The following is a 24,211-nucleotide window of genomic DNA, read 5'->3' on the forward strand; positions in this document are numbered from 1 at the left end:
AGACGTCTTAGGTGCAAATGGTGGTTTTATTAAAACACAGGGACAGGACCCAGGGGCAGAAAGAGCTGCTCAGACAGAGGCATGGTTGACTGGGAGCTGAGGAAGGTGAGGACAAAGGGGGTGTCCAGAAGGACTGTCATATGCTAAAGAAGAATTTCAGGATAAGGGAGACCTGGTTATTGTCAAGTCAAGGCTGTTTTTGCCTCTAATGAGGGAAAGCATGAAGACAGTCGGGAGTTTCCTGGAGATATGTTACATTCCTCCTATCACACATCCTTGTCAGTGGGCTTTGGGCTTAGAAGAAATTCAGTTTTATTACACTTACCTCCCCCTTAGCCTCCCTCAATTTTATGGAGGGGAGGGTGATGTTAGGGCTTCCGGAAACTGAGGTATGGGTGTCTGGAAGTCAGGCTATTGATGAGAAAGCTTCTTCCTGCCTTGTAAGTCGCTAGGACATTCGTAGATGGAGGGAGACTCCTGTCCTGCAGGACTGGGATCTCTATCAGTTAAGCATCGTTTTTCCTTTAGGGCAGCCAGGAGCGCATGAGGAATGTTACAAATATGGCATGGGGAGAGGGTGTAGGGTGCCAGTTTCTGCTTTGTCCTAAGCTTGCCTTCTGCTCCCTCATCCCTAGGACAGGAGCTGGGAGTGAGGTGACATAGTTCAGAAGAGGTGGGGGTAGGGATTGTTGAGGCAAGTCTTGAAGGTGTGAAACGGTCATCCATTAGAGGGAAAGCAAAATCACCGGAGAGACAAGGGAGTTTGAAGCCAGAGTTGAGTATCCACTGGAGAATTGTGGTCAAGTGTTTTAAAGTACAGCAGGTTGGCTCAGCTGTATGATTCCTTCCTGGTTTCTGGTGCATGCCGCTGGCATTGGTAGAATCCTTTCTAAAGAAACAAAACAAAAGAGGATAAGCCATTCTTTCACAAACGATGATGAATCAAGTTTTGAACATGCTGGGTTTTGAGGCACAGGTGGGAATCAGTGAAATAGCATGAGTAGGTAGTCAGTTACACGGGCCTGGTGGGTAGGAAAGAAACAGATGGTCATGTATCAGTGGGAGAGATGTTGGCTAGGGAATGGGAGCTGAAACCAAGGGCACAGTTGATATCTCTACAAAGCTTCTAACAGAGCCAGACACAATCGGCGATCAAGAGAGGGTAGCTTGGAAGAGAAAGGTTAACTGAACCCCCGGGGAAACCCTCATGGGAATGTCACATGCATTTCTCAGGCATGCCAATGTTGACACAGATTATTGTAACTTCTGGGGGCCAGAAGCCATGTCTTTGAGATTCATTCATTCTCTGCCTCTGGCATAGCGTGGGCTACATTGAAGGTAATTCTAAAATTCATTCCAAATTGATTTCATTGCACTTTTCATTTACCAGAATCTTGTCATGGTTTGCTAGTGTATCATTTTCTCGAAAAGATTAAATAAGGACCATTTTACAAATATGAGATGAATGCCTGAAGGGATTTTGTTTAATTCATTCATTAGTTCGGGAATCACTAAGATGTTACCACCACTTCAAGCAAGAATCTCAAGGCAGACACATATACAATCAGTAATACTTAAAGGAATTTGCTTTGATAGATGCAAATAGAATGCAAATGGATGCAAAACTGCCTTCTACCAAAGGAAAGGGGGTCAACTGTACTTCCAGTGGACAAAATTCATTTACATATAGCTAGACAAGATCATCTGCATCTACATCAATTATGTACAATCTATAGAGTTGCAAAATAGCTCAAAGACAAGAAAGGCACAGAATATCCCATAGAATTGGTCAGCCCAGAAGGGTACATGAGACATCACCTGTTTTCCCTTGGAAGACACTATAATCTTTTAGGTTCATTTCAATGTCTTTCGTGATTTTGCCTATGCTTTAAAAGAAAGAAAAGTTACCCTTATCATTCTTATTAGTTTGAAAAAAAAACTAATAAAATATCAGTCTGTTATAAAATACACATGGAAGAATGTTCTGGCACTATCATACCCAATTTGGGGTACTAACTGATTAGGAAGATGAGGCAGAATTTGGGAGCCCGTAGGATGAGTCTGTTTCCGGTTGGAAAGGGAAACATTTAAGAATCAAACTACATGACCTCAAATCCACTCTGGAATGAAACAGGTTATAAGGAAAATACAGAAGATGTTGAAATGGACCTGTTGGCTCATTGTGAGATTTCCTGGTCGAATGGAGACCTCTACCATGATGCTTGTTCTCCATGTCCCACCCATCCCATACCTGCTATCCTGGCACCAAAGGGACACCAGACTTGAGGCTCAGTCTCCAGTTCCAAATGGAAACCCTCTGTTCCCACAGTAGTGGACAGGATGACTCTGGTTGCTGGTGGAAGCGTCAGCTGCTTTAGTCCAACAGTTCAAGAGAGGATCAGAAGAGCATAAGGACGATATTGGAAAAAAATGCTCGGACGAATTTCTAGAACACAATATTTCTCTTTGCAATTTTTGAGTGTTCTGTAGCCAACCTGCCAAAAAAAAAAAAAAATGTGAAAACTATAAATAGAGAGGAGTGGGAAGGAGAAATGGGGACCTGTCACAGTGCCAGCAAAAATAGGGAACTGAGAATTTTCCAGAGATTCAGAGTCAAAGGGGGTTAATATTTACTTAGAAAAGAAGTCGTGGGCACAAGCTCTAGGATGAAACGAAGGCAAGAGAGGCAAGTTAGGGAATTGAGAGAGAGAGAGAGACTTGAAGATAAAAAAAAGTCAACTTAAAGTTTCATTCCTCATTAAGGAAAGTACAGATCAGAGAAGAGGGGAGAGACTGGGATATAGTTGATCGCCGATTGTGTCTGGCTCTGTTAGAAGCTTTGTATCCACTTTTTAATTTCATCTTCCAGCCTGTTTCCTGGATTCCAGCTTCTATTTCCTATGAAATAGGTACCATCACCAAAGATGAGAGTCAAACATGTAACAGTAGTCAAATCTTTAACAGCGCGGACAACTAACTAACCAAAAGCTGGCCCGGGGACCCCTGCAGAGTCAAGTGTTACACGCCCAGTGCCTGGATCGCGAAACCATGGTAGGGATCTTGGGAAGGGTTCAGGGTAGGGAGACACACAGCAGGTTCTGGCCAGAGGCTAGTCACCAAACTTTGTGTGGCTGAAGGGGTGTGTACCAGCTGAATGTCAGCTCCCAGATGAAAATGAGGGAAAAGTCCTTTGGGAAGGTTTCTGCTGACTCTTTGCCTTTCCTTCGTCCTCCCCAGGGTGTTCCATTAGCATTGGGGTCTGGGTCTTGCCTGTTGCTCCTGGCTTTGGTGGGCCACGCCACTGCCACAGCCAGGGCACCAAGTGGCAGTGCACTGTATGGGGTTTTGACTGTTCCCTCCTGACTCTCGGAAGGAGAACAGGCAGCAGGGATTTTCATTCTTTGTTGGCACCTACTCTCTTCAGCAACCCCAAAATCAGTACCCCACGCTGCACAAGCTCAGGTTCATGTCTTTACCAAAGGCCGGCAATAATTTCAGAAAGGAATGACAATGAAGGTAAAAAACAGTTCAACTACTCGCTCATCTGGACTTCTAGGGCAGGTGGGGTTCCCAGACAACTTTGTTCCGTCGGTCTGGCACCCTTGCCCCCCCCCCCCTCGGTGCCTTGGTGATGAGTGTGGGCCTTGCTGTTTATGCTGCCTGAATTTGCCCTTGTCGCTTATTAGCACTGTGGCCCTAAAAGTCTGAGAGGCTAAAAGTCATGCCTCTCAGAGCCAATCAGAATAGCTTATTAGACCTATTGATTCTGGCATAGTGGGCCTGTGTGAAAAACTCTCTTCTTCATCCCTCCTCCTTCTCAGTCTTCCCCTCCTCCACCTCTTCCTCCTCCTTCTTTGATGTGTAAACCAAGGTATTTGGGGAGCAGGGAATTATGTGATGTTTGGGATTTACTTTAAAATATATTCCAGACCTCCCCTCTTCCCCAAAAACAAAAATACAGGCACTTTGGGGGCAGTAGAAGGAGGAGGGCCTATGAAACAGTTGGGGAAGCAGAGTGATAAGTACTTGGAAGGGCCGGGATCCTTCTGCTCTATACACTTTTTGTATGCTTGAGAATTTTCAAAATAAGAGTAAACAAACAAAGACCAAATAATGAGGCTTTCATTCCCTAGATCCAAATGACCACAACAGGGCATAGAATGCACTTTCATAGTTGCTCCCCTGGCAATTTATTCTGATTCTCCAAATAAGATTCCAGCTCTCATCCTACCTGTCATAGTCTCTGGATATTGACTGTGAACGTTTTCCTCAACAAGGCCTTGCCAGGACCACTGCTAGGGAATGTATTGTTTCAGATTCTGTACTCAGGTTTTAAAGATTTTATTTATTTATTTATTTATCAAGGAGGTGGAGAGCGAGCACAGGCAGACAGAATGGTAGGCAGAGGCAGAGGGAGAAGCAGGCTCCCTGCTGAGCAAGGAGCCCGATGTGGGACTCGATCCGAGGACGCTGGTATCATGACCTGAGCCGAAGGCAGCTGCTTAACCAAGTGAGCCACCTAGGCATCCCTGTACTCACGTTTTTTTAAAAAAGGGACCAGTTTCCCATTTGGAGTGACTCGAATGCAAGACTCACTGTAAGCCATTGTCTTGCTGTGTCCCATCCCTTTCTAAGGACTGCTCCTGCTATTTCTGGGAGATCACAGCATTGGGAGGAGCAGCCCAGTCCTGGGCTATTACAGCAAAGCTGCAGCCTGAAGGGTGCGCGTGCGATCTGTGGTTTGAGCTGTCAGAGTCTCACGGAGAAAAAAAAGAGAAATGAATCATCATTTGACCATGACATTCCCACTAAAGGGGAGGACAGTGGGAGAAAGAGCAAGGGAAGAGGAAAGAAAAATCTGAAAATAAATGTGGGGTAGATGGCAGGAGGAGGAGGGGGTCTCGGAAATTGGGGGCAGGTGTGGCGATCGAACCAACGCTAGCCACAAACACACGATTCCGCCCATTCTAGAGCGGACTGGACATAAACATGCTCGCACATCTACTTGTCCGCTGCGTTTTGTCGGCCGGCCGGTAGAGAGGTGATTCTTTAAGAGCTCTGAGAACCCAAACTTGTGGCCGCCCCGCAGGTGAGCTGAAGTGGAGCTGGGAGCTGCCCAGACGACCCGAGGCGGCCAGCTGACCACCTTCCTCCCTACAGATCGCTGGAGCCAAGCTCAGCGGGGGAGAAGCCACGCTCGCGGGTGGGTGCCGGGGCTAAGGGTGGAAGCCGGGTTCCCACAGAGGCCTCCGCACCCAGGCGGCTGCAGCGGCGGCGCACGGGGACCGGAGGCCTGACACCCGGACGCGCCCCCCTCTCTGGACAACCGGCTGCAGAAGTAAAGGGCCAGCATCCCGCCACGGCTATGCTTCCCACGGGACAATCTCGGGAGAAGGTCCTGGAAGAGGTTCGCAGGCCGATTTTCCGAAGGAAAGGGCGAGGTGGGGAGGGAGCGCCCCTGACCCTCCCCGCCCTCCCCTCTCCAAAAAACCTGGCATAACCAGCGGCGGGGCTGCCCTGCAGAAACGTAGGCGAGGTTGTAGTGTCGCCCTCCGCCGCTCGGGGGCAGGATGAGCTGCTGGCTCGACAGCAGCGGCCCGCACGCCTCTCTTGGCGGAGGCAGGCGGAGGCGGGCCTGCGGCGTCCTCTTTCATTGGCCGGGAGAGGGCGCTGCCATGTTGGAGGAAGCGGTGCCTTCTGTGTGGTGGAAACGCCGTGGCTTCACCCATAGCGTTGGGGAGCGCAGCCTCCTACCTTTCCTCCTCGATCAAGTGTCGGTGCTGAGAGGCGGCGACTGGCGGGATAGAGAGAAGTAAGATGAACCTGCCCAAGGCGCCGGACACGCTCTGCTTCGACAAGGACGAGTTCATGAAGGTGCACGCCTGGGCTCTGCTTCCCGGAGCCGGCCGTGGGTGGCCTGCCCTCCTTGGCCCTCCGGGGTCTCTCCTCGGGCTTCTCCTGCGGGCTTCCTGGGCCGTCCCCGCCCCGGACGGGTCCTCGGCGAGGACCTCACTGCACTTCGCAGTGAGTCTCTTGGCCTCGGGTGGGCGAGGTGCAGCCTGGAGAAAGCACTCCTGTGAAATCGTGCACATTGAATGAAAAGGCCTGAAAGTTCAGGGCAAGTGGTTTTGAGCTAAACGTAAAAGCCCCGGACCCATAGGACCCGCCTCTGGTACCGTGCGGCACAGTCAGACTGCCGCTCCCCCGGCCTGACAGAAGCCTCCCAGTGCTTTGTGCCTAGAAGCTGAGTGTGCATTGAACACATCTCTGAACGCACGTACTTACCAGGAATCGGGTCAAAAAGGCACTTAACCTAACGTTTATGCCTGACTTTCGTCTTAAGCTCCCGGAATGAGAAATCTGAAAGACTGTACTGTCCTTACTGGTTCTGGTCCAGTACTACAAAGCATACCAAGCTCCTTTTCTAAAGTTGCCCTAATTCCCTTGGTGAGGTCAGCCTGAAGCTGGCAGCAGATAACTGTAGGACATAAACTTACAGAATAGAAATTTAAACTGTCAAGACTTTACTGACAGGAAAGGTTCATCAGACATAGCCTTGAAAATGTCCCAAGGTTTGAATCAGAGCCAGGAGGAGCTTTATCTGTTTTCTGTATCCCTCTGGGTCTGTACTTAAACTATCAAACGTATATGTTTAATTTCTAAGGATTGGGATTTAGTAGCTGGTTTCAGTGTTAAAAAGTTTTGGCTCTGTAGGTACCTAAAATTCTGAAAAGAGTTTGAATTTCTTACTTTTTTATGGCTTCAAGTCATAATATGTTTTTTTCTTTTTTGGGTTAACCAGCTAGTTCCTTTTTGATACTTGCATTCAGATCACATCTCCCAAACTCTGGCTTTAAAAGTGCTTATGTCTGGATCCTCTGCGGTGTGGCCATATCATTTTTCATATGTAGGGATGTCTAGACGAAGGTATATTGTACTCTTGTTCTTGTATGGTGATGTTAAGCCACTGTAATAAAAGGTGTAAATTGAATGGAGTGTCTGAAGGAGAGCACAGAGTGAATTCTTTGATCCAGAAACCTTTTGTTAACAAAGGACACGTGATGAGGAGAGAGGTCATTGGAAGAAGAAAAGACACACACACAGACTTAAAGAATGTCAAAGCACGGAAGTCTCTTTAGCTTGTCTGTCTTTGGACTTCGTCAGGCTTTCTTTGGGCCTAACACTAGCATTTTCTCGCATTTCCTCGCCCTGCCATCTTTCTCACTCTGAGCTGACAGAATGCCTTTGGTCAAAGCAGCTTCGGAAAATAGAAATCTCAAAATAGCAGTTCTAAAGTAGGACTTAGAGGTAGGAAGAGAGCAAACTGGGAAAGTGGCTAGAATGCCAGCAATTCCATATTCCTTCAAGGCTCTGACATTTCTGAATATAATGTACAATTTGTAGTGTTAATGAACGTGACCCTTTCATACATAGAAGGAAAATACATGGAACAGCTGTTCTGTGTAAAGTGGTATTGATCTTCTATGTGGGAGCTGGAGATAAAGGTTATTTGCAATTTGTGTTTCCGTCAGAGAGATGTTTTGTTAAGTTACAGTTCCGAGGCAGAAATGAGTGGAGAGCTTGCTGTCGGGGTTGTATTTCTACATAGTTGTCTTGTTTGGCACATTTTGGAATGAGACTGAGATGGTAGAAAGGGAGATGGGGTGGGGCTGCGGTTGCACCTTGGACACTGCATACATTGAGGGGTCCACGTTGATGCAGTCTTCACGGTAGTGCTGCAGCCAGGTTTACAGCAGGAAGTTGCATGGTCATATCTGTTGAGTTCGAGCTGACTGGTGGCAGGAGACTACTTAAAAAGTCATGTTTATGAGATCTAATGAGAAATAGAAGGGGAAAGGTATGCAAAAGAGGTAGGTGATCAAAGTGCAGGAATGGCAGATGGGGAAGGGTCACCTGGGGCAGAGGCACTGGCAACATCATACTTTGTCGGCTTAGAAATATGAAAATCCTTTGGGTTGACAGCCAAATAATAGATGAGCAGGACATAAGGTATTGGTAGTAGGGGGAGAAAGTGGCATAACAGATAAATTAGACCATTTACATGGGTGTGCTATTGACATCACATGTAGCCTTCCTCTTCCATCTCAACATATGACTTCATCTCCAGTCGTACAGAAAAATTAGCAGCCATCCCAGGGGACCTCCTCCATCCTGCTGATCATGATCCCATTCTTGTATTTGTCCCCTTCTCCTCCTCGCCTGGTATGGAGAGGGGCTCTCCTTCCTCCTCGGGTTCAGTCTCCACTCTGGCTCGGAGTCCATGCCCTCTCGCCCTTCCAGGAGCCTGCAAGGATCCTCTCCCCTGCACTCCTTCCCATCATGCGCTCCTGTTTGATTCTCTCCCACTTGACTGCCCCACCTCTACGTATTGTCCTGTCACTGTCGCGCATCACAGCCAGTGCTCAGGGGTTGACTTGACTTTCCCACCTTCCACCCTTCAGGCCCTGTCGTTCCACTAAAGAGTTCTTACCAAAACCGTTTCTAAGTCAGAGCACCTGACCTTTCTCTGTCTCTTTACTCGACATCGCAGTAGACCAAATGCTCTGCATTGCTTCCTGTCTTTCTTCTACCTCTCTGATGTGCCTCCTGTGCAAAGTCATGCTCCTGGTAGCCACTGAATGCTAATTATGGGCTCAGCCCTGTGTTCCTTTCTTTCCCTAGATGACCTTTTGTGCAGCTTCATGACCACCTATCAGCAGGTAAGGCAGATTCCTGTCTCTGGCCCACACGCCTCCTGAGCACCAGTTCTGTGTATCGGACTTGCTGACCTTTCTTCGCGGATGTGTCTGTGGCCCTTAGACTCATCAGGTTCAAGACGGAATTCATGAGCACCTCCTCCACTGAAAACCACCTTTCTTATTCTATTGCCTCTCTCAGTAAACACTTCATCCGTTTAGCCTGGAGTCGGGAAACCAGAAGTCAACTCCTACTCTGTCACCTTTCCAAAATCTAGTCTGTCACACCAAGTCCTGTGGATTTCGCTTCCTAAACCTCTTGAGTCCATATACATCTTTCCATCTCTTCTCGTACCTTTGCAGAGCGCCCTTGCCATCACACCGTAGAAGCTTCTCACCCAGTCTCCATGCGCCTTCCTTGTCTTTCTGGCCCCTGGTCTACACTGCAGGCAAGCCACTCTTGTCAGAATGCGGATGTGATCTTCTATGTACCAGGTGACTGGTCAGTCCACCAGCTCTTGAAAAACCATTTTCCCATGCACTCGAACATATTTCAAAGAGAATTAGTCCCCCATGGGGTAGTTTTCCTTGGTAGACAGTTTGTTTCTGTGCTGAGCCAGTCTGCCTCCTTCGAACTTCTTTGTGTCAGCTCCTCTCTGGAACCTGTGGCTTCGTTGGCACCCCGGGTAGGCACATGAAGACCTTTTCCATGAGAAGTGAAGGCAGGAGCCCTCTGGACTGTGAATGTATGTACCCTCATGTTCCATAGGTAAAAGAAACGTGTGTGGGTGTGGGGGGGTAAGTCCTTGAGGCTCCTCCCTGTTCTAATTGGGTGAACTGGGAATTTTGAGACAGGCAGCAGGTCCTGTGTGTCCTTGTTTGCAGGGAGCATGCATTCTGATGGACAAAACGGAAAAGGGGAAGAATGAGCAGCTGCTCAGATCTGTTTGTACTGTGCTGGCTGATTAGCTGTGACCTGCAGATGTGGGTCCCATCCTCGGCTCTGCTCTCTGCCTGCTTATGTCTGACTTGGGGCAAATCACTCGCCTCCGGCCTTCTGTTTGCTTGTTAGTATAATGAGGTGGTGCTTATCTATGTGATCTTTGCCGGCTCCTCTGAAAAGACTCTAGTCCATCCTGGCTTGCAGATAAGGAAACTGAGGCCTGAGGTGTGATCACTCCCTTTAAAGCCACACAGCTAGTTGGGGCCAATCACAGGCCAGATCTCCTGACCCCCACGCATCAGTCCTTGGAAATCCTACTGTAATATGTTCCTTTCCTGAGGCCACAGGTGGGAACTGAGGGAAGTGGGACAATCAGAACATTAAGAATAGCGCAGAAGATGGCACAATGTCCACATGCCTTGGCACCTGCATTTCACCAATAGGGCCACCTCTTACCTTAGAAGAAGTTCCCACAGGGCTGGTGATCTGGATGCCTGGCCTGGAGCTTAGCTATGGTAAATGGGACCAGAGGGAAGTGATGGCTGTTTGAGGTGGACTTTGTTGACAGCAGCTGGAGATAGCAGCTGACAGAGGAGGAAGAGGGAAGAGTGACAGACGGCAGATAGCTGCAGGCCCGCAGGTCAGCCACTGTTGCCCAGGGTCGCCCATCCCCAGGAGCTGTCTTCGTATCACAGGAGCTGAGTGCTTACCCTGTGGGCTCTTAGTTCGATGTCATGTCTTGATGACAAGATTCCATTCTCTTCCGCATCAGTTTGAGACAGACATCATAATGAAATTCTAATTAGCCAAATATGGAATGTAAGCCTGGAACTCATTTTATAGAGAAATTTTCTTATGTGAACTACTTTCCCTGATGATAGAGGAGTTGTGACGATGTAACATCAGATAAAGTTTATCTGATTGGCACTTGTAAGAAGGGTTCCCGGCAAAAAAAGAACTGCTTTTTTGTTGTTTTTGTCCTCCCTTTTGATCTTTCCTTTCCATTCCTTTTTTTTTTTTTTTTTTTTTTTTTGTCTTGTGAGCGGTCATCTGATTTATAAAAAGATGCAACAAAAAGTAAAATGGTACAAGTTAATCAGTTTCAAAACATAAAAACGTGAGTGTCTTTAGCCATAGCTCAGAACAGAGGAACTGGGTAAGGAGAATTGCTTGTATCAACTGGCAATAAGAAAAGTTGGTAAAGGAGAGCTGAGGAACTCTATTAAGACATAGGAGTGAGGGGCTCCATCATCATCTGGCATTTGCTCAGTGTCATCTATATGGTTAGAGATGTCCATGATGGGAACTCCAGCAATCTTCTGGGTCTGGGTCAGCTGATGCCACAGTGTAACACTCTGAATTACTTCCGTACTGAGCAGTCATCTGCATAGTTTGTCTTGTGTGTACATGGTAATCGTTTGAATCTTGGCTCTTTTGCAATCCTTAGAGCCTCTTGATACTTTCACCCCGGTTTCTCAGTTTCAGCCATTACACAGTCAGTTGTACATCTGGTACCTTGGACACAGCCCGTCCATCATTGACCGGTCAAGTTTGGCCTAAATAGAAAAGTTGATAAAGTCAGTACCAACCAGGATGTGGTAAGTCGGCCCAGCTGTGTGTTTATATTGGAAAAAGCAGGAGGGATGTTGGGGGACTTCTCTTTCCTTGAGTGCATGGGAACCTTCTTTTCTTTCTTTTCAGATTTTAATCTGTCCTTCTCTCGGAGAAGGATCTCAGAGCTAAGCATTCGCTTCCCGGTCACATACTTTCTTGCTTTCTCTTGCTTCCCCATGTTCACACCATGCCCATTTCTCCTTGCTTTTGATTTTCTAATTCACTCTTTGTAGTACCATAAAACTTATTTAAATAAAATGTTGGCCTACTAAGTTATTGATTATTAGTAAGTTCTTTGTTCAAAATTTGAGAGCAAGAAGTATTATGTAAATATATCTTTTTGTTATTTAACTAGTCTTACAACATTTAGCATCAAATTTCTTGAAACATTTAAACAAATTAATCAAAACTGGGGCTTGAGCTCTTTCTTTCTTTTTTTTTTTTTTTAAGTAATCTCTATACCCAACATGGGACTTGAACTCACAACCCTGAGATCAAGACCTGCACGCTCCAGTGACTGAATGAGCCAGGTGCCCTTTGGGCTTTTTGTTTTTAAGTTCCTCAGGTGAGGGGGTGCCTTAGTGGCTCAGAGGGTTAAGCTTCTGCCTTCAGCTCAGGTCATGGTCTCAGGGTCCTGGGATCGAGCCCTGCATGGGACACTCTGCTCAGCATGGAGCATGATTCCCTCCCTCTCTGCCTACTTGTGATCTCTCTCTGTGTGTCAAATAAATAAATAAAATCTTAAAAAAAAAAAAAAGTTCCTTACGTAATTCTAATGTGTGACCAGTTTTGAGAACTCTAGCACTGGATAATTCCTTTAAATAGCTCAAGAAATTAATTTGGAAAAGCGAACTAAAAGCCTAAATAGATTATGATTGGTGTTAAATTGAGGGGAAAACAGAGATAAAGAGAAGGAATCAGCTGGAACAGAGTGTAATTAGGTACTCAAATATTTGTTAGATGGATAAATACATTTACGGAATGTAGGGGTTTTTTTTTGTCTCTTCATAAATATGTCAAATAGGTATATAAATTCAAGAAAGGAGTTTGATATAAAATTGATTAAAATGTTAGAACAGAAATTTTTTAGAATTTCAGTGTTACTATTTCATGATGCTTTTAAGATGATCTCTCTGTAGATGGTGGGAAAATCTTGTTAGCATATGTTTTTAATTTCTCAAGCTTGAATAATTTAATCACCGAACAAAGATTTAGAATGAGTTTTGGGAGACACAAGTCCTAGATTATGTCCCCACATAGCTGGGTCAGAGATTTGAGAGCAGGCGCTGGAGGGAAGAGCTCCAAGGACATTTTTGTATACATGCTGATACCTTGGGCGGGAACACTCTTCCCACACTTCCTGTGGCTAGCTCCTTTGTGTCATTTGGATCTCAACTCATTGTTCTATATTTTCTGGTTCATCCAAGTTAAAATACATCCCATTTGTCACTCAACCTTTACTGTGTCCTGTTTTCTTTTTAGCTGTGATCACTATTCATTAATCACTATTTGATCACTGTTCATTAATATAATGTTTGTTTACATATTTATTTTCTCATTTCTGCATTAGAATATCTGCTCCTTAAAAGCAGAGACCTTGTCTTTTCTTTTCATGACTGTGTCCCCAGGTCTTAGAGCAGAACTGGAGTTGCATGATAAATATTTGAGGAATATTTATGGGATATACAGGGACATTTATTCATCTCTGTTGTCCATTGTTTTCAAGAATGGTTAGAAACACACACGTACGTGAGCTCACACAAACTTTCTATGTCTTTCAACCCCTATGTAGTGTGCAGATTAGTGCTTAACTATTTTGGTTTCTTGTCTCGATGAAATGGGACATGTTTCAGGGCAGAGCTCATAAATTTCATATGCCCTCTTAGTACTTCTCATCATTACAGAGTGATGGTTCTGGGGGATTCTGCTTCTCGTGGAGATAGTATATAGTGATTTTATAAGTCCATGTATCTGGGAAGGAGTGTTTTACTTCTTGGCAGCTTAGAGAACTTCAATCTTTCCAAATTCCATGTAATTTTCATAGCATTAAAGCTACTAATTTCAGATTATTGGTAAGTTTTAAATGATTAATTCCCAGGTTACTTTGAATTAGTCTTTGTTTGCCATCCCTGATTGCAGCTAGTTAGTAAAGTAGCTAAACTTTTAAACTCTACTTGGTTTTAATTTTGAGTGATGTCACTGCTTCTCTGATGGTTAATGGTTCTTAATTACCTGCAGCTTGTCTGGTTTGCTCATTTATTTTCCTGTGTTCCAACACCTCTTGTGATCTCCCAACTTCTGGCCTTTTGGGGGATTTGTACTTTAACTGGGTTCAGATAGGAAATACCCCTGAGTACAAAGAGAAGATATTTTTCTTCTAACTTCACTATCTCCTATTATTAATGTATTACATTGTTGTGGTACATGTGTTACAACTGATGAACCAACATTGATACAGTATTAATTAATAATCCATGGTTTACATTAGGGTTCACTCCTCTTTCTATAGTTCTGTGGGTTTTGACAAATGTATAATGTTATTTACCTACTGTTGGTATCTTACAGCCTAGTTTCATTGCCTTGAAAAACCCTTTACCTCATCTATTTGTTTCTTCTCTCTCTGCACCCTCCTCGCTCACCCCTCAGCCCGGGATCTTTTTACTGTCTAGAGTTTTACCTTTTCAGAGGCACCTGGCTGGCTTAGGTGCTAGGGCATCTGACTCTTGATCTTGGGGTTGTGAGTTCTAGCCACCACATTGGGTATAGAGATGACCTAAAAAATAAATAAAAATAAAAATGTTGGTTAATTTTTACCTTTTCCAGAATGCCATAGAGTTGGAATCATATAGTATTTAGTCTTTGAGACTGGTCTTTCACTTAGCAATATGCATTTAAGGTTCTTCGAAGTCTTGTGGCTTAATAATTCATCTTTTTTAATTGTTGAGTAATCCGTTGTGTGGGTGTGGCACAGTGTACCTGTTCACCTACTGAAGGAGATTGGATTGCTTCCAAGTTTTGGCACTTCAGAGAATAAAGCTGCTGTAAACATCCGTGTGCAGGTTTTTGTGTGGACACTAGTTTTAAGCTCTTTTGGGTAAATACAAAGGAGCACAATTACTGATCTTATAGTGAGAATGTGTTTAGTTCTGTGAGAAACTGCCAAGCTGTCTCACACAGTGCCTCCCATTTTGCATTCTGACCAAACAGTGAATGAGAGTTCGGTTGTCCCACATCCTTGCTAGCATTTGGTATTACTAGTGCTTTGGATTTTTTATATTCTACGTGATATGTAATAGTACCTTGTTTAAATTTGCAATTTCTTAATGACATACAAAGTTGAGCATCTTTTCAGATCCTTTTTTTTTTCCTTTTTTAAAGATTCTATTTATTTATTAACAGCACAAGCATACGGAGAGGTAGCAGCAGGCAGCGGGAGAGGGAAAAAAGCAGGCTCCTCGCTGAGCCGGGGGCCCAGTGTGGGTTTCAGTCCCAGGACCTGAGCTAAAGGCAGATGCTTAACTGACTGGGTTTCCCAGCCACCGCTCTTTTCACATTTTTAAATTAGGTTTGATTTCTTGTTGCTACTAAGACATCTTTATATTATATTTCTTATTTTAAGTCCTTTACCATGGATGTGTTTTGCAGATATTTTCTCTACTCTGTGACTGGTCTTTTCATTCTCTCTCTTTTTTTTTTTAAGTTTTTATTTATTTATTTGTCAGAGAAAGAGCGAGCGAGAGTGAGCACAGGCAGACAGAGTGTAAGGCAGAGTCAGAGGGTGAAGCAGGCTCCCTGCAGAGCAAGGATCCCGATGTGGGACTCGATCCCAGAACACTGGGATCATGACCTGAGCCGAAGGCAGCTGCTTTACCAACTGAGCCACCCAGGCGTCCCGTCTTTTCATTCTCTTAACAGTGTCTTTTACAGAGAAGTTTAATATTAACAAAGTCCCTCTCATCAATTTTTTTCTTTCGTAGATCATGCTTTTGGTTTTATATCTGAAAAGTCATTGCCAAATCCAAGGATCCCTACATTTTTTTCTTATGTCATCTTTAAGAAGTTTTGCATTTTATGTTTAGGTTTTGTGAAAGGTGTGAAAAGTTTATTTTTATTCTTTTCATTTGTTTGTTTTTTCTTATCAATGTCCCATTGTTCGGTTCCATTTGTTGAAGACTGTCCTTGCCATTGAGTTGCCTTTGCCTGTGTGTGTGGATGTTTTTCTAGGTTCTCCACTCTGTTCCAAGCACCTGTCTCTTTTGCCAGGCAACTTCTGTCTTAATCACTATAGCTTTAATAGTAAGTCTTGAGATTGGGTGGTGGCAATCCTCAATTTCCTTTTTTCCCCGCTCTTTAATATTTTGTTGACTACTCCTGGACTCTTGGTTTTCCAGTTTTCCATCCAAATTTTAGAGTCAACAATTTTGTATCCACAGAATAACTTCCTGGCATTTTGATTGGGATTGCATTGAGTCTGTCGATCAGTTTGGGAAGAACTGACCTCTTAACAGTATTGAGTGTTCTTACCCAAGATTATGGACTTCTTTCCATTTCACATCTTACCTTGCTTGTTATCTTTCATCAGAATTTTATACTTTTTCTCATATAGATCTTGTGCATATTTCGTTAGATTTGCACCTAAGTATTAATTTTTTTTTGGTATGCTAATGTAAATGGTCTTGTGTGTTTTTTTTTTTTTATAAGCCTAATTAATGTGCTTTTTTTATTTATTTTTTTTTTTTAGATTTTATTTGTTGATTTGTCAGACAGAGATCACAAGCAGACAGAAAGGCAGGCAGAGAGAGAGAGAGGGAAGCAGGCTCCCTGCTGAGCAGAGAGCCCGATGCGGGACTCGATCCCAGGACCCTGAGATCATGACCTGAGCCGAAGGCAGCGGCTCAACCCACTGAGCCACCCAGGCGCCCCTGGTCTTGTGTTTTTAACTTCAAATTCCACTTGTACATTGCTGGTATATACGAAAGCAATTGACTTTTTAAATTTTTTAATTAAAATTCAATCTCATTAACATTTAGTGTACTTTTAGTTTCATTGTTAGAATTTCGTGATTCATTGGTTGCATACAACACCCAGAGCTCATCCCAACAAGTACCCTCCTTAATACCCCTCACCCAGTTACCCCAACTTTCCCCTCTCCAGTAACCCTCAGTTTGTTTCCTGTAGTTAAGTCTCTTGTGATTTGCCTCCCTGTTTCTATTTTTCCTTCCCTTCTCCTATATTCATCTGTTGTTTCTTAAGTTCCACATGTGACTGAAACTATATGGTATTTGTCTTCCTCTAGTTCCATCCATGTCCTTGCAAATGGCAAGATTTTGTTCTTTTTGATGGCTGAGTAATGTGTGTGTGTGTGTGTGTGTGTGTGTGTGTGTGTATAGCACATCTTTATCCATTCATCTGTTGATGGACATCTGGGCTCTTTCAATAGTTTGACTATAAACATCGGGGTGCTTTTGCCCCTTCAAATCACTTTGTGTACTTTGGATAAACATCTAATAGGGCAATTGCTAAGTCGTTGGGTTGTTACATTTTTAACTTTTTGAGGAGCCTCCATACTGTTTTCCAGAGTTGCATTCCCACCAACAGTGTAGGAGGATTCCCCTTTCTCCACATCCTCGCCAACATCTGTTGTTTCCTGACTTGTTAATTTTAGCCATTTTGACTGATGTAAGGTGGTGTCTCATTGTGGTTTTGATTTGTATTTCCCTGATGCTGAGTGATGTGGAGCCCTTTTTCATGTGTCTGTTGGCCATTTGGATGTCTTCTTTGGTCTGTTCATGTCTTCTGTCCATTTCTTGACTGGATTTTTTTGTTTTTTGGATGTTGAGTTTGATAAATTCTTTATAAATTTTGAATACTGGCCCTTTGTCTGATACATCATTGGAAAGCAATTGACTTCTGTATTTTAACTGTGTATTGTGCAGACTTGCTATAATCACTTGACTAGTTTCAGGAGGGTGTGGGGTGTGAAGTCTTTGTATTTTCTGTAGACAGTCATGTCATCTGTGAACAAAGTTTTATTCTTTCCCAGGTTGTATACCTTTTGTTTCCTTTTCTTACCTTTTTTCATTAGTTTGGCCTTCCAGTATAGTATTGAATAGTAGTAGTAGGAGGGACATCCTTGCCTTGATTCTCTGTCTTCTATTTTCTCAGTATTAATATCATGTTAGCTGTGGATTTTTGGAGACATTCTTTATCAAGTTGAGGAAGTCCTCCTATTCCTAGTTTCCTGAGGGTTAATAATGAAGAGGTGTGGATTTTGTTAAATATTTATTTTCCTCCCTTCATTGATATGATCATGTGATTTTTTTTTCTGTTGACATGATGGATCACATTGATTTTCTAATGTTGAACATTTTCTAATGTTGCATACCTGGAATAAATCCTACATGATCCTGGTGTATAATTTTTTAATATAGTATTTGCTTTTATTTGCTAATTTTTGTTGAAGATTTTTGTGTCTGTGTTCATGAGAGATACTAGTTTGTAGTTTCTTTTCTTGTAGTATTGGTTTTGGTGTCAGGGTAATAATGATCTCCTAGAATGATTTAGGAAGTATTCCTTCTAGTTTTACTTTCTGGAAGAGATTTTAGAGAATTGTGTAGTATTCCATAAATGTTTGGTTGAATTTACAGTGATTGGGATTGTTAGCAGTAGCCCTCCCTTCTTTCATCTGATATTAGTAATTTATGTCTTCTACCTTTTTTTCTTTGTTTGCCTGGCTAAGGGTGTATCTGTTTTATTGATGTTTTCAAAGAAACAGACTTGGGGTTTATTGATTTAAAAAAAAATTCCTGGTTTTAATTACAATGATTTCTGCTCTAATTTTTATTTTTTTCTACTTCCTTTAGGGTTTTTTTTTTAATGATTTTATTTGACACAGAGAGAGTCAGTGAGAGAGGGAATACAGGCAGGAGGAATTGGAGATGGAGAAGCAGCCTCCCTCAGCAGGAAGCTCTGATGCAGGGCTCTGTCCCAGGACCCTAGGACCATGTCCTGAGCCAAAGGCAGATGATTAACCAACTGAACCACCCAGGAGCCCCTCCTTACTTGAGATTTGATTTTGTTGTTGTTGCCTAAAATGGAAGCTTAGATTATTGACTTTAATCTTTTTTTTCTAATATTTGCATTCAGTACTGTATTTTCCCTTTAAGCAGCATTCCACTCATTTTGCTACATTGTATTTTGTTGAGACTGGTCTCCTGTCATTTAGAAGTGTGTCATTTAATCTCCATGTATTTTGGACTTCTTCAGCTATCTTCTGTTACTGATTTTTAATTCCATTGCGGTCTGAGAACATACTTGGTATAATTTTTATTTTTAAAAATTTGTTGTGTTTTGTGGCCCAGAATTATTCTGTCTTGATGAGTGTTCCATATGAGCTTAAGAAGAATGTGTGTTGCACTATTACTGGGCGAAATTGTCTGTGTACATCTGTTGTACGGTAATTGATGGTGGTGTTAAGTGTGCCATATCTGGACTGAATGTCCACATCTGTCAAATCCTTGTTGCCCTGCTGCTGGATCGGCCCATTAATGATGGAGAAGTGTTGAAGTCACCAGCTGTGATAATGGAATTGTTTATTTCTCCCTGCAGTTCTGTTAGGTTGTCTCTCACCTGTGTTGATCAGGCACACATACGTTAAGGATAATTGTGTCTTCTTGGTCAGTCGATTTCTTTATCATTATGTAATGCTGCTCTTTATGCCTGATAATTTTCCTTCTCTGAAATCTGCTTTGTCTGAAATTCATGTAGCTACTCCATTGTTCCTGTGATTAGTGTTACTTTGGATTTTTTTTAATGTATCCTAGCATTTAACTTGTTGATATTTAAGTTGTTTCATTTTTCATCAAAATACAATTCACAAAGCATAATAGTTGCCATTTTAAAGTGTACTCTTCTCTGGCTTTTAGTATATTTACTGTGTATATGGTACATACGTCACTTCTGTCTAATTCCAGAATGCTTCCATCACCCGAAAAATAAACCTCTTAGTTCCAATTCTCCCCTCCCCTTATTCCCTGGCAATCATGAATCTACTTTCTGTTTTTATGGATTTGCCTTTTCTGGAACATCTCATATCAGTGGAATTGTATAACATGTGACCTTTTGCGTCTGGCTTCCTTTAACCTGAGAGTAGAATGTTTTCAGACTTCACTCGTGTTGTAGCATGTAACAGTTTATTCCTTTTTATGGTTGTGTAAGAGGCCCTTCCACATTTTATGTATCCATTCATCAGTTGATGAACGTTGGGTATATACTCTTTTGGCTGTTACAAGCAGCGCTGCTGTGCACATTTATGTATAGGTTGTGGCAGGAACATCTGTTGTCAGTTCTGTCGGTGTCATACCCCTAGACGTAGAACTGGGTAATTGTACGTGTGTAACTTCTTGAGGAGCTACCGAGCTGTTTGCTGCCTTAGCCACACTGTTTTACATTCTCACCGACAATACAGGAGGGTTCCAGCTTCTCCGCCTTCTTGCCAGCACTTCTCTTCTTCTTTTTTTTTTCTTTTTCGTTTTCTTATTTTACCGTAGTTGTCCTAGTGGGTGTGACGTGGCATCTGCATGTGCTTTTGATTCGCATTTCCCCAATGACTAAGGATGTCGAACATCCCGACATGTGCTCTTGACCGTCTGTGTATCATCCTTGGAGAAATGTCTATTCAAGTCTTTGGCTTGTTTTTAAATTAGGTTATTTGTCTTTTTGTTGTTGAGTTCTAAGAGTATATTTGCATATTCTGGTTATTAGGTCCTTGTCAGACAAAGGATTTGCAGATACTCTCTCCTATTCTGTGGGTTGTCTTTTCACGTTCTCCGTAGTGTCCTTTGACACACGAAAGTTTTTATTTTGATCAAGTTCAGCTTATCTAATATTTCTTATTGCTTTGTGTATCATGTCTAAGAAAGCTTTTCCCGATCCAAAGTCATACAGATTTTCACCTGTTTTCTCTGAGTGTTACAGTTTTGACTCTTACATTTAAATCTTTGATCCATTTTGAGTTATATTTTTGTGTATGTGTGACGTTGCTGTTCCAAGTTCATTCTTTTGCATGTAGATATTCACTTGGCCCAGTAGTAGGCACTCGAAAAGACTGTTTTTCCCCCCATTAAATGGTCTTGGCATCCTTGTGAAAAATCAGTTGACCGTAAATGTATGGGTTGTAAATAGTTTCTTTTTGAATACTTGGGAAATCTACACTATAAATTAAAACCATTCCTAAATTAGTAAAACCATTCTTGGTTAAGTGAAATGGGTCTCTATTATGGCACTGTGAGTTTGGGTTTGCTTTTCACAGCAAACGCTGCCTAACCCAGTATTCACAGATGTTCCGAGTTATTTAGTCATGTGTTATGCAACTTTTGTTTATCTGAGAACAAATGCATAAATGGTAAGTTGAGTACTAATATTACCTAATAGAATTTGTTCACTGAGGCTAAGTTATATGATTTATTTATTTACTTAAGATTTTATTTGAGAGTGAGAGAGTGCAGGGGCAGGAGGAAGGGACAGAGGGAGAAGCAGGCTCCTTGCTCAGCAGAGCGCCTGATGTGGAACTCAAACCCAAGAGACTGGGATCATGACCTGAGCCAAAGGCAGATGCTTAACCAACTGAGCCACATTGGCACCCCAGTTATACAATTTAGAATGCCACCATGAAGTTCAAGAATGTCAACAATGTGTAACTGAGGCAGGGAAAGTGATCGACCTAAATGTATACAGTTGGTGAGTAGGATGGCCAGGATTATGAACCGAGACCCCCTCCCGTGATGTACTACATAACTATGATGTAAGGTCTGAGATGGTCTCAGGAGAGAAAGGTCCAGGCTAATTTGGTCACCAGTGTAAGGAGCAGGTGGCTTTCTGTAGATGACTGTGAAATTATGGTTTGGTATGAAGTCCTTCTCTCCGACACTAGCAGGGTCAGTCTTTGGTTGATTAACTAAAAAAGTCAGTTTAAACAAGTACTCTTAGGGAATGGTACATACAGTTTTTAGCATTTTATTTGGAAAAAATATATGTACATTTATTCTCCATTGAAACAGTGCCAGGTCTTTTCTCTGGAAACTGGCCTGCAGATTAGATTTCTGAGTTATCACAGCACTTGGGTCGCTCAATAGGTTAGGCATCTACCTTCGGTTCAGGTCATGACCCTGGGGTCCTGGGATGGAGTCCCACATTGGGCTCCCTGTTCAGCAGGGAATCTCCTCCCATTGCCCCTTTCCCTGCTCATACTGTCTGTCTGTGTCTCAAATAAATAAAAAGAATCTTTTTTAAAAAAGCTTTCTATGTTGTCTTTTTTTGCATTCAGTTTCAGTTTCTTTAACTGAATTGAGTGAGAATCCTGTGATCACTCCCTCCCTGCCTGGTACTTGGTCATCTCACCCATACCTAACTTAGCAAAAATTTTCTTATTGATTTCTTTGTATCAAATCTTTCCAAAGTAGCTGTGTTAGTTTTCAAAAGAACAGTGATTTTTTTTTTTTATTGACAGAGAGAAATCACAAGTAGATGGAGAGGCAGGCAGAGAGAGAGAGAGAGGGAAGCAGGCTCCCTGCTGAGCAGAGAGCCCAATGCGGGACTCTATCCCAGGACCTCGAGATCATGACCTGAGCCGAAGGCAGAGGCTTAACCCACTGAGCCACCCAGGCGCCCAACAGTGATTTATTTTTGCAGTCATATTTTGTTAGTTTACATAGTGTTTAATGAAGCTATATAATTATGAAGTAAGTGTAGGTGTCCTTAACTAGTTTGGGAATCATCACATTTGATTCTTGCTGACTAAACAGGTCATAGAGTAGCAGAGTCACAGGGGAAGTAGATAGTAATTTATTGCCTCTAAGCATATAAGCCTACCGGGGTATCACAGTATTGTAGAGGGGAAACACAGGATAGCTAATCCTGTGAGACCAATACTTGGAAATAGGTTATGAAAGATTTGGAACATCTGTTCAATGGGACACTCAGCATGCACATAAAATATTAATAGAAATGTATGTGTTTTACGTAAAGACATTCAAGTTATATTTTTAGATGGGAAATTTTTTTTAATAGAATGGGTTTTTATTTTTTATTTTTTTATTCTTTTTTTAAGATTTTATTTATTTATTTGACAGAGAGAGAGAAAGAGGTCACAAGGAGCCAGAGAGAGGGGGGAAAGTAGGCTCCCAGCTGAGCAGAGAGCCTGATGTGAGGCTTGATCTCAGGACCCTGAGATATGACCTGAGCCGAAGGCAGAGGCTTAACCCACTGAGCCACCCAGTTGCCCCTAGATGGGAAATAGCTTAGAAGAGCATGAATATTTGTGTGTGTGTGTGTGTGTACACATATGTGTGTGTACACACATACATAGAGAAGGTCTGGGGTTTCCATTCAAGATGGTGGCATAGGAGGATCTTGAACTCATCTCTTCTATGAAATACACACTGAATCTGTAGCTCCATATGGAAAAATTTCCTGTGGAAAAAACACTACAACTAGCTGAGTGACTCCTACACATTAGGTGAGTAAGGAAAAAAACCTATGTTGAAGTAAGAATCAGTCTTGCCATAAACCCCACCCCTGGTACAGCGACCTGGGATTGGGAAGGTACTCAAAACCCCAGGCTTCTCCCTGAGGAGCAAAGGGTTTGAGCCCCACTTCTGGCACCCCAACTTCCAAGACGTACATCTAAGAGACAAGACCCCAAAACATCCAGCTTTGAAAGCCATCAGAGCTTGCACCCATGAGACCCACAAGGCTATATATAGCAAACTGAGAAACAGTTCTTAAAGCAGTCATGCGAGTAGACTGACCCACCCTGGAACTCAGCACAGAAGCAGCAGACTGAAATGGGTTCAGATTTCTGTGAAAGAGGCTCATTTGCTTATCTTAAAGCCCAGGCATCTAATTTAACATGGATCTGGGAACCTAGTAAGGTATTCTCCAAAGATGGAGCTGATGGGTACCATCTTTGCGCTGTCCCTCTACCTCGCTTCTGCTTTCTGGTATCTCCTGGAAAGGAGCTTGAATGCTCGTATGATGCCCCGAGGTTTGCAGTTGCTACCCAGGGTATACATCTAGATCACCTGGCTCTAGCGGCCAGCAAGACTCACACTCACGGAAGTGAGTATCACAGTATTTACAACAACCAAGACTTGGAAATAACTAAAGTGTCCACCAACGGGGTAAATGGATAAAGAAAATGTGTGTGTATACGATGGAATATTACTCAACCATAAAAAGAAGGAAGTCTTGCCATTTGCAACAACATGGATGGACCTCGAGGATATTGTGCTGAGTGAAATAAGTCAGAGAAAGAGAAATACTGTATGATCTCCCTCACATGTAGAATCTAAAAAACAAAGCAAAATGAAGTCATAGAGAACAGATTGGTGGTTGCCAGAGGCGAGGTTGTGGAGGAAATAGATGAAGGGGTCCAGTGGTATAAACTTCCAGTTAATAAGATAAGCCTTGGGGATGTAATGTACATCATAGTGACTGTAGTAAATAATACTGTGTATTATTGTATATTTATTTTATTATTTTTTATTAGAAATATGTATTATTAGCCCCAGGATTACAGGTCTGTGAATTGTCAGGCTTACACACTTCCCAGCACTCACCGTAGTACATACCTTCCCCAATGTCCACAACCCCACCACCCTCTCCCTACACCCCTCCCCCCAGCAACCCTCAGTTTGTTTTGTGAGATTAAGAGTCTCTTATGGTTTGTCTCCCTCCCAATCCAATCTTTTTTTGTTAAAGATTTTATTTATTTATTGGACAGACAGAAATCACAAGTAGGCAGAGAGGCAGGCAGAGAGAGGGGAGGAAGCAGGATCCCCGTTGAGCAGAGAGCCCGATGTGGGGCTCGATTCCAGGACCCTGTGATCATGACCTGAACCGAAGGCAGAGGCTTTAACCCACTGAGCCACCCAGGTGCCCCCCTCCGAATCCAATCTTC

General features: G+C 43.0%; 1 protein-coding gene and 1 long non-coding RNA gene across 5 annotated transcripts in view; one reads left to right on the forward strand and one right to left on the reverse strand.

Moving 5' to 3' along the window:
* Window positions 1-215: 215 nt before the first annotated feature.
* LOC131834426 (uncharacterized) lies at window positions 216-975 on the reverse strand. The gene is made up of 2 exons (XR_009354864.1): window positions 747-975; window positions 216-643 (listed from the first exon to the last, which is right to left on the reverse strand). It is a non-coding gene; the product is annotated as an uncharacterized LOC131834426 (long non-coding RNA).
* Window positions 976-5,549: 4,574 nt separating this feature from the next.
* The window catches only part of LOC131834408 (conserved oligomeric Golgi complex subunit 2-like), a 32,483-nt gene continuing 13,821 nt past the window's right edge, over window positions 5,550-24,211 (forward strand). For 2 of the 4 annotated variants that reach the window (XR_009354857.1, XM_059179024.1), the window contains exon 1: window positions 5,640-6,024. Coding sequence is in view for 2 of the 4 variants with exons in the window: in XM_059179024.1 (XP_059035007.1) it covers window positions 5,818-6,024 (207 nt within the window). In the remaining 2 variants the exon portion in view is untranslated. Of the gene's footprint in view, window positions 6,025-24,211 lie in introns of all 4 variants that reach the window. The other 2 variants (XR_009354862.1, XM_059179034.1) reach the window with 2 other exon arrangements.

Source organism: Mustela lutreola, chromosome 1 (genome assembly GCF_030435805.1).
Source record: "Mustela lutreola isolate mMusLut2 chromosome 1, mMusLut2.pri, whole genome shotgun sequence".
In the NCBI taxonomy this organism is placed as follows: Eukaryota; Metazoa; Chordata; class Mammalia; order Carnivora; family Mustelidae; genus Mustela; species Mustela lutreola.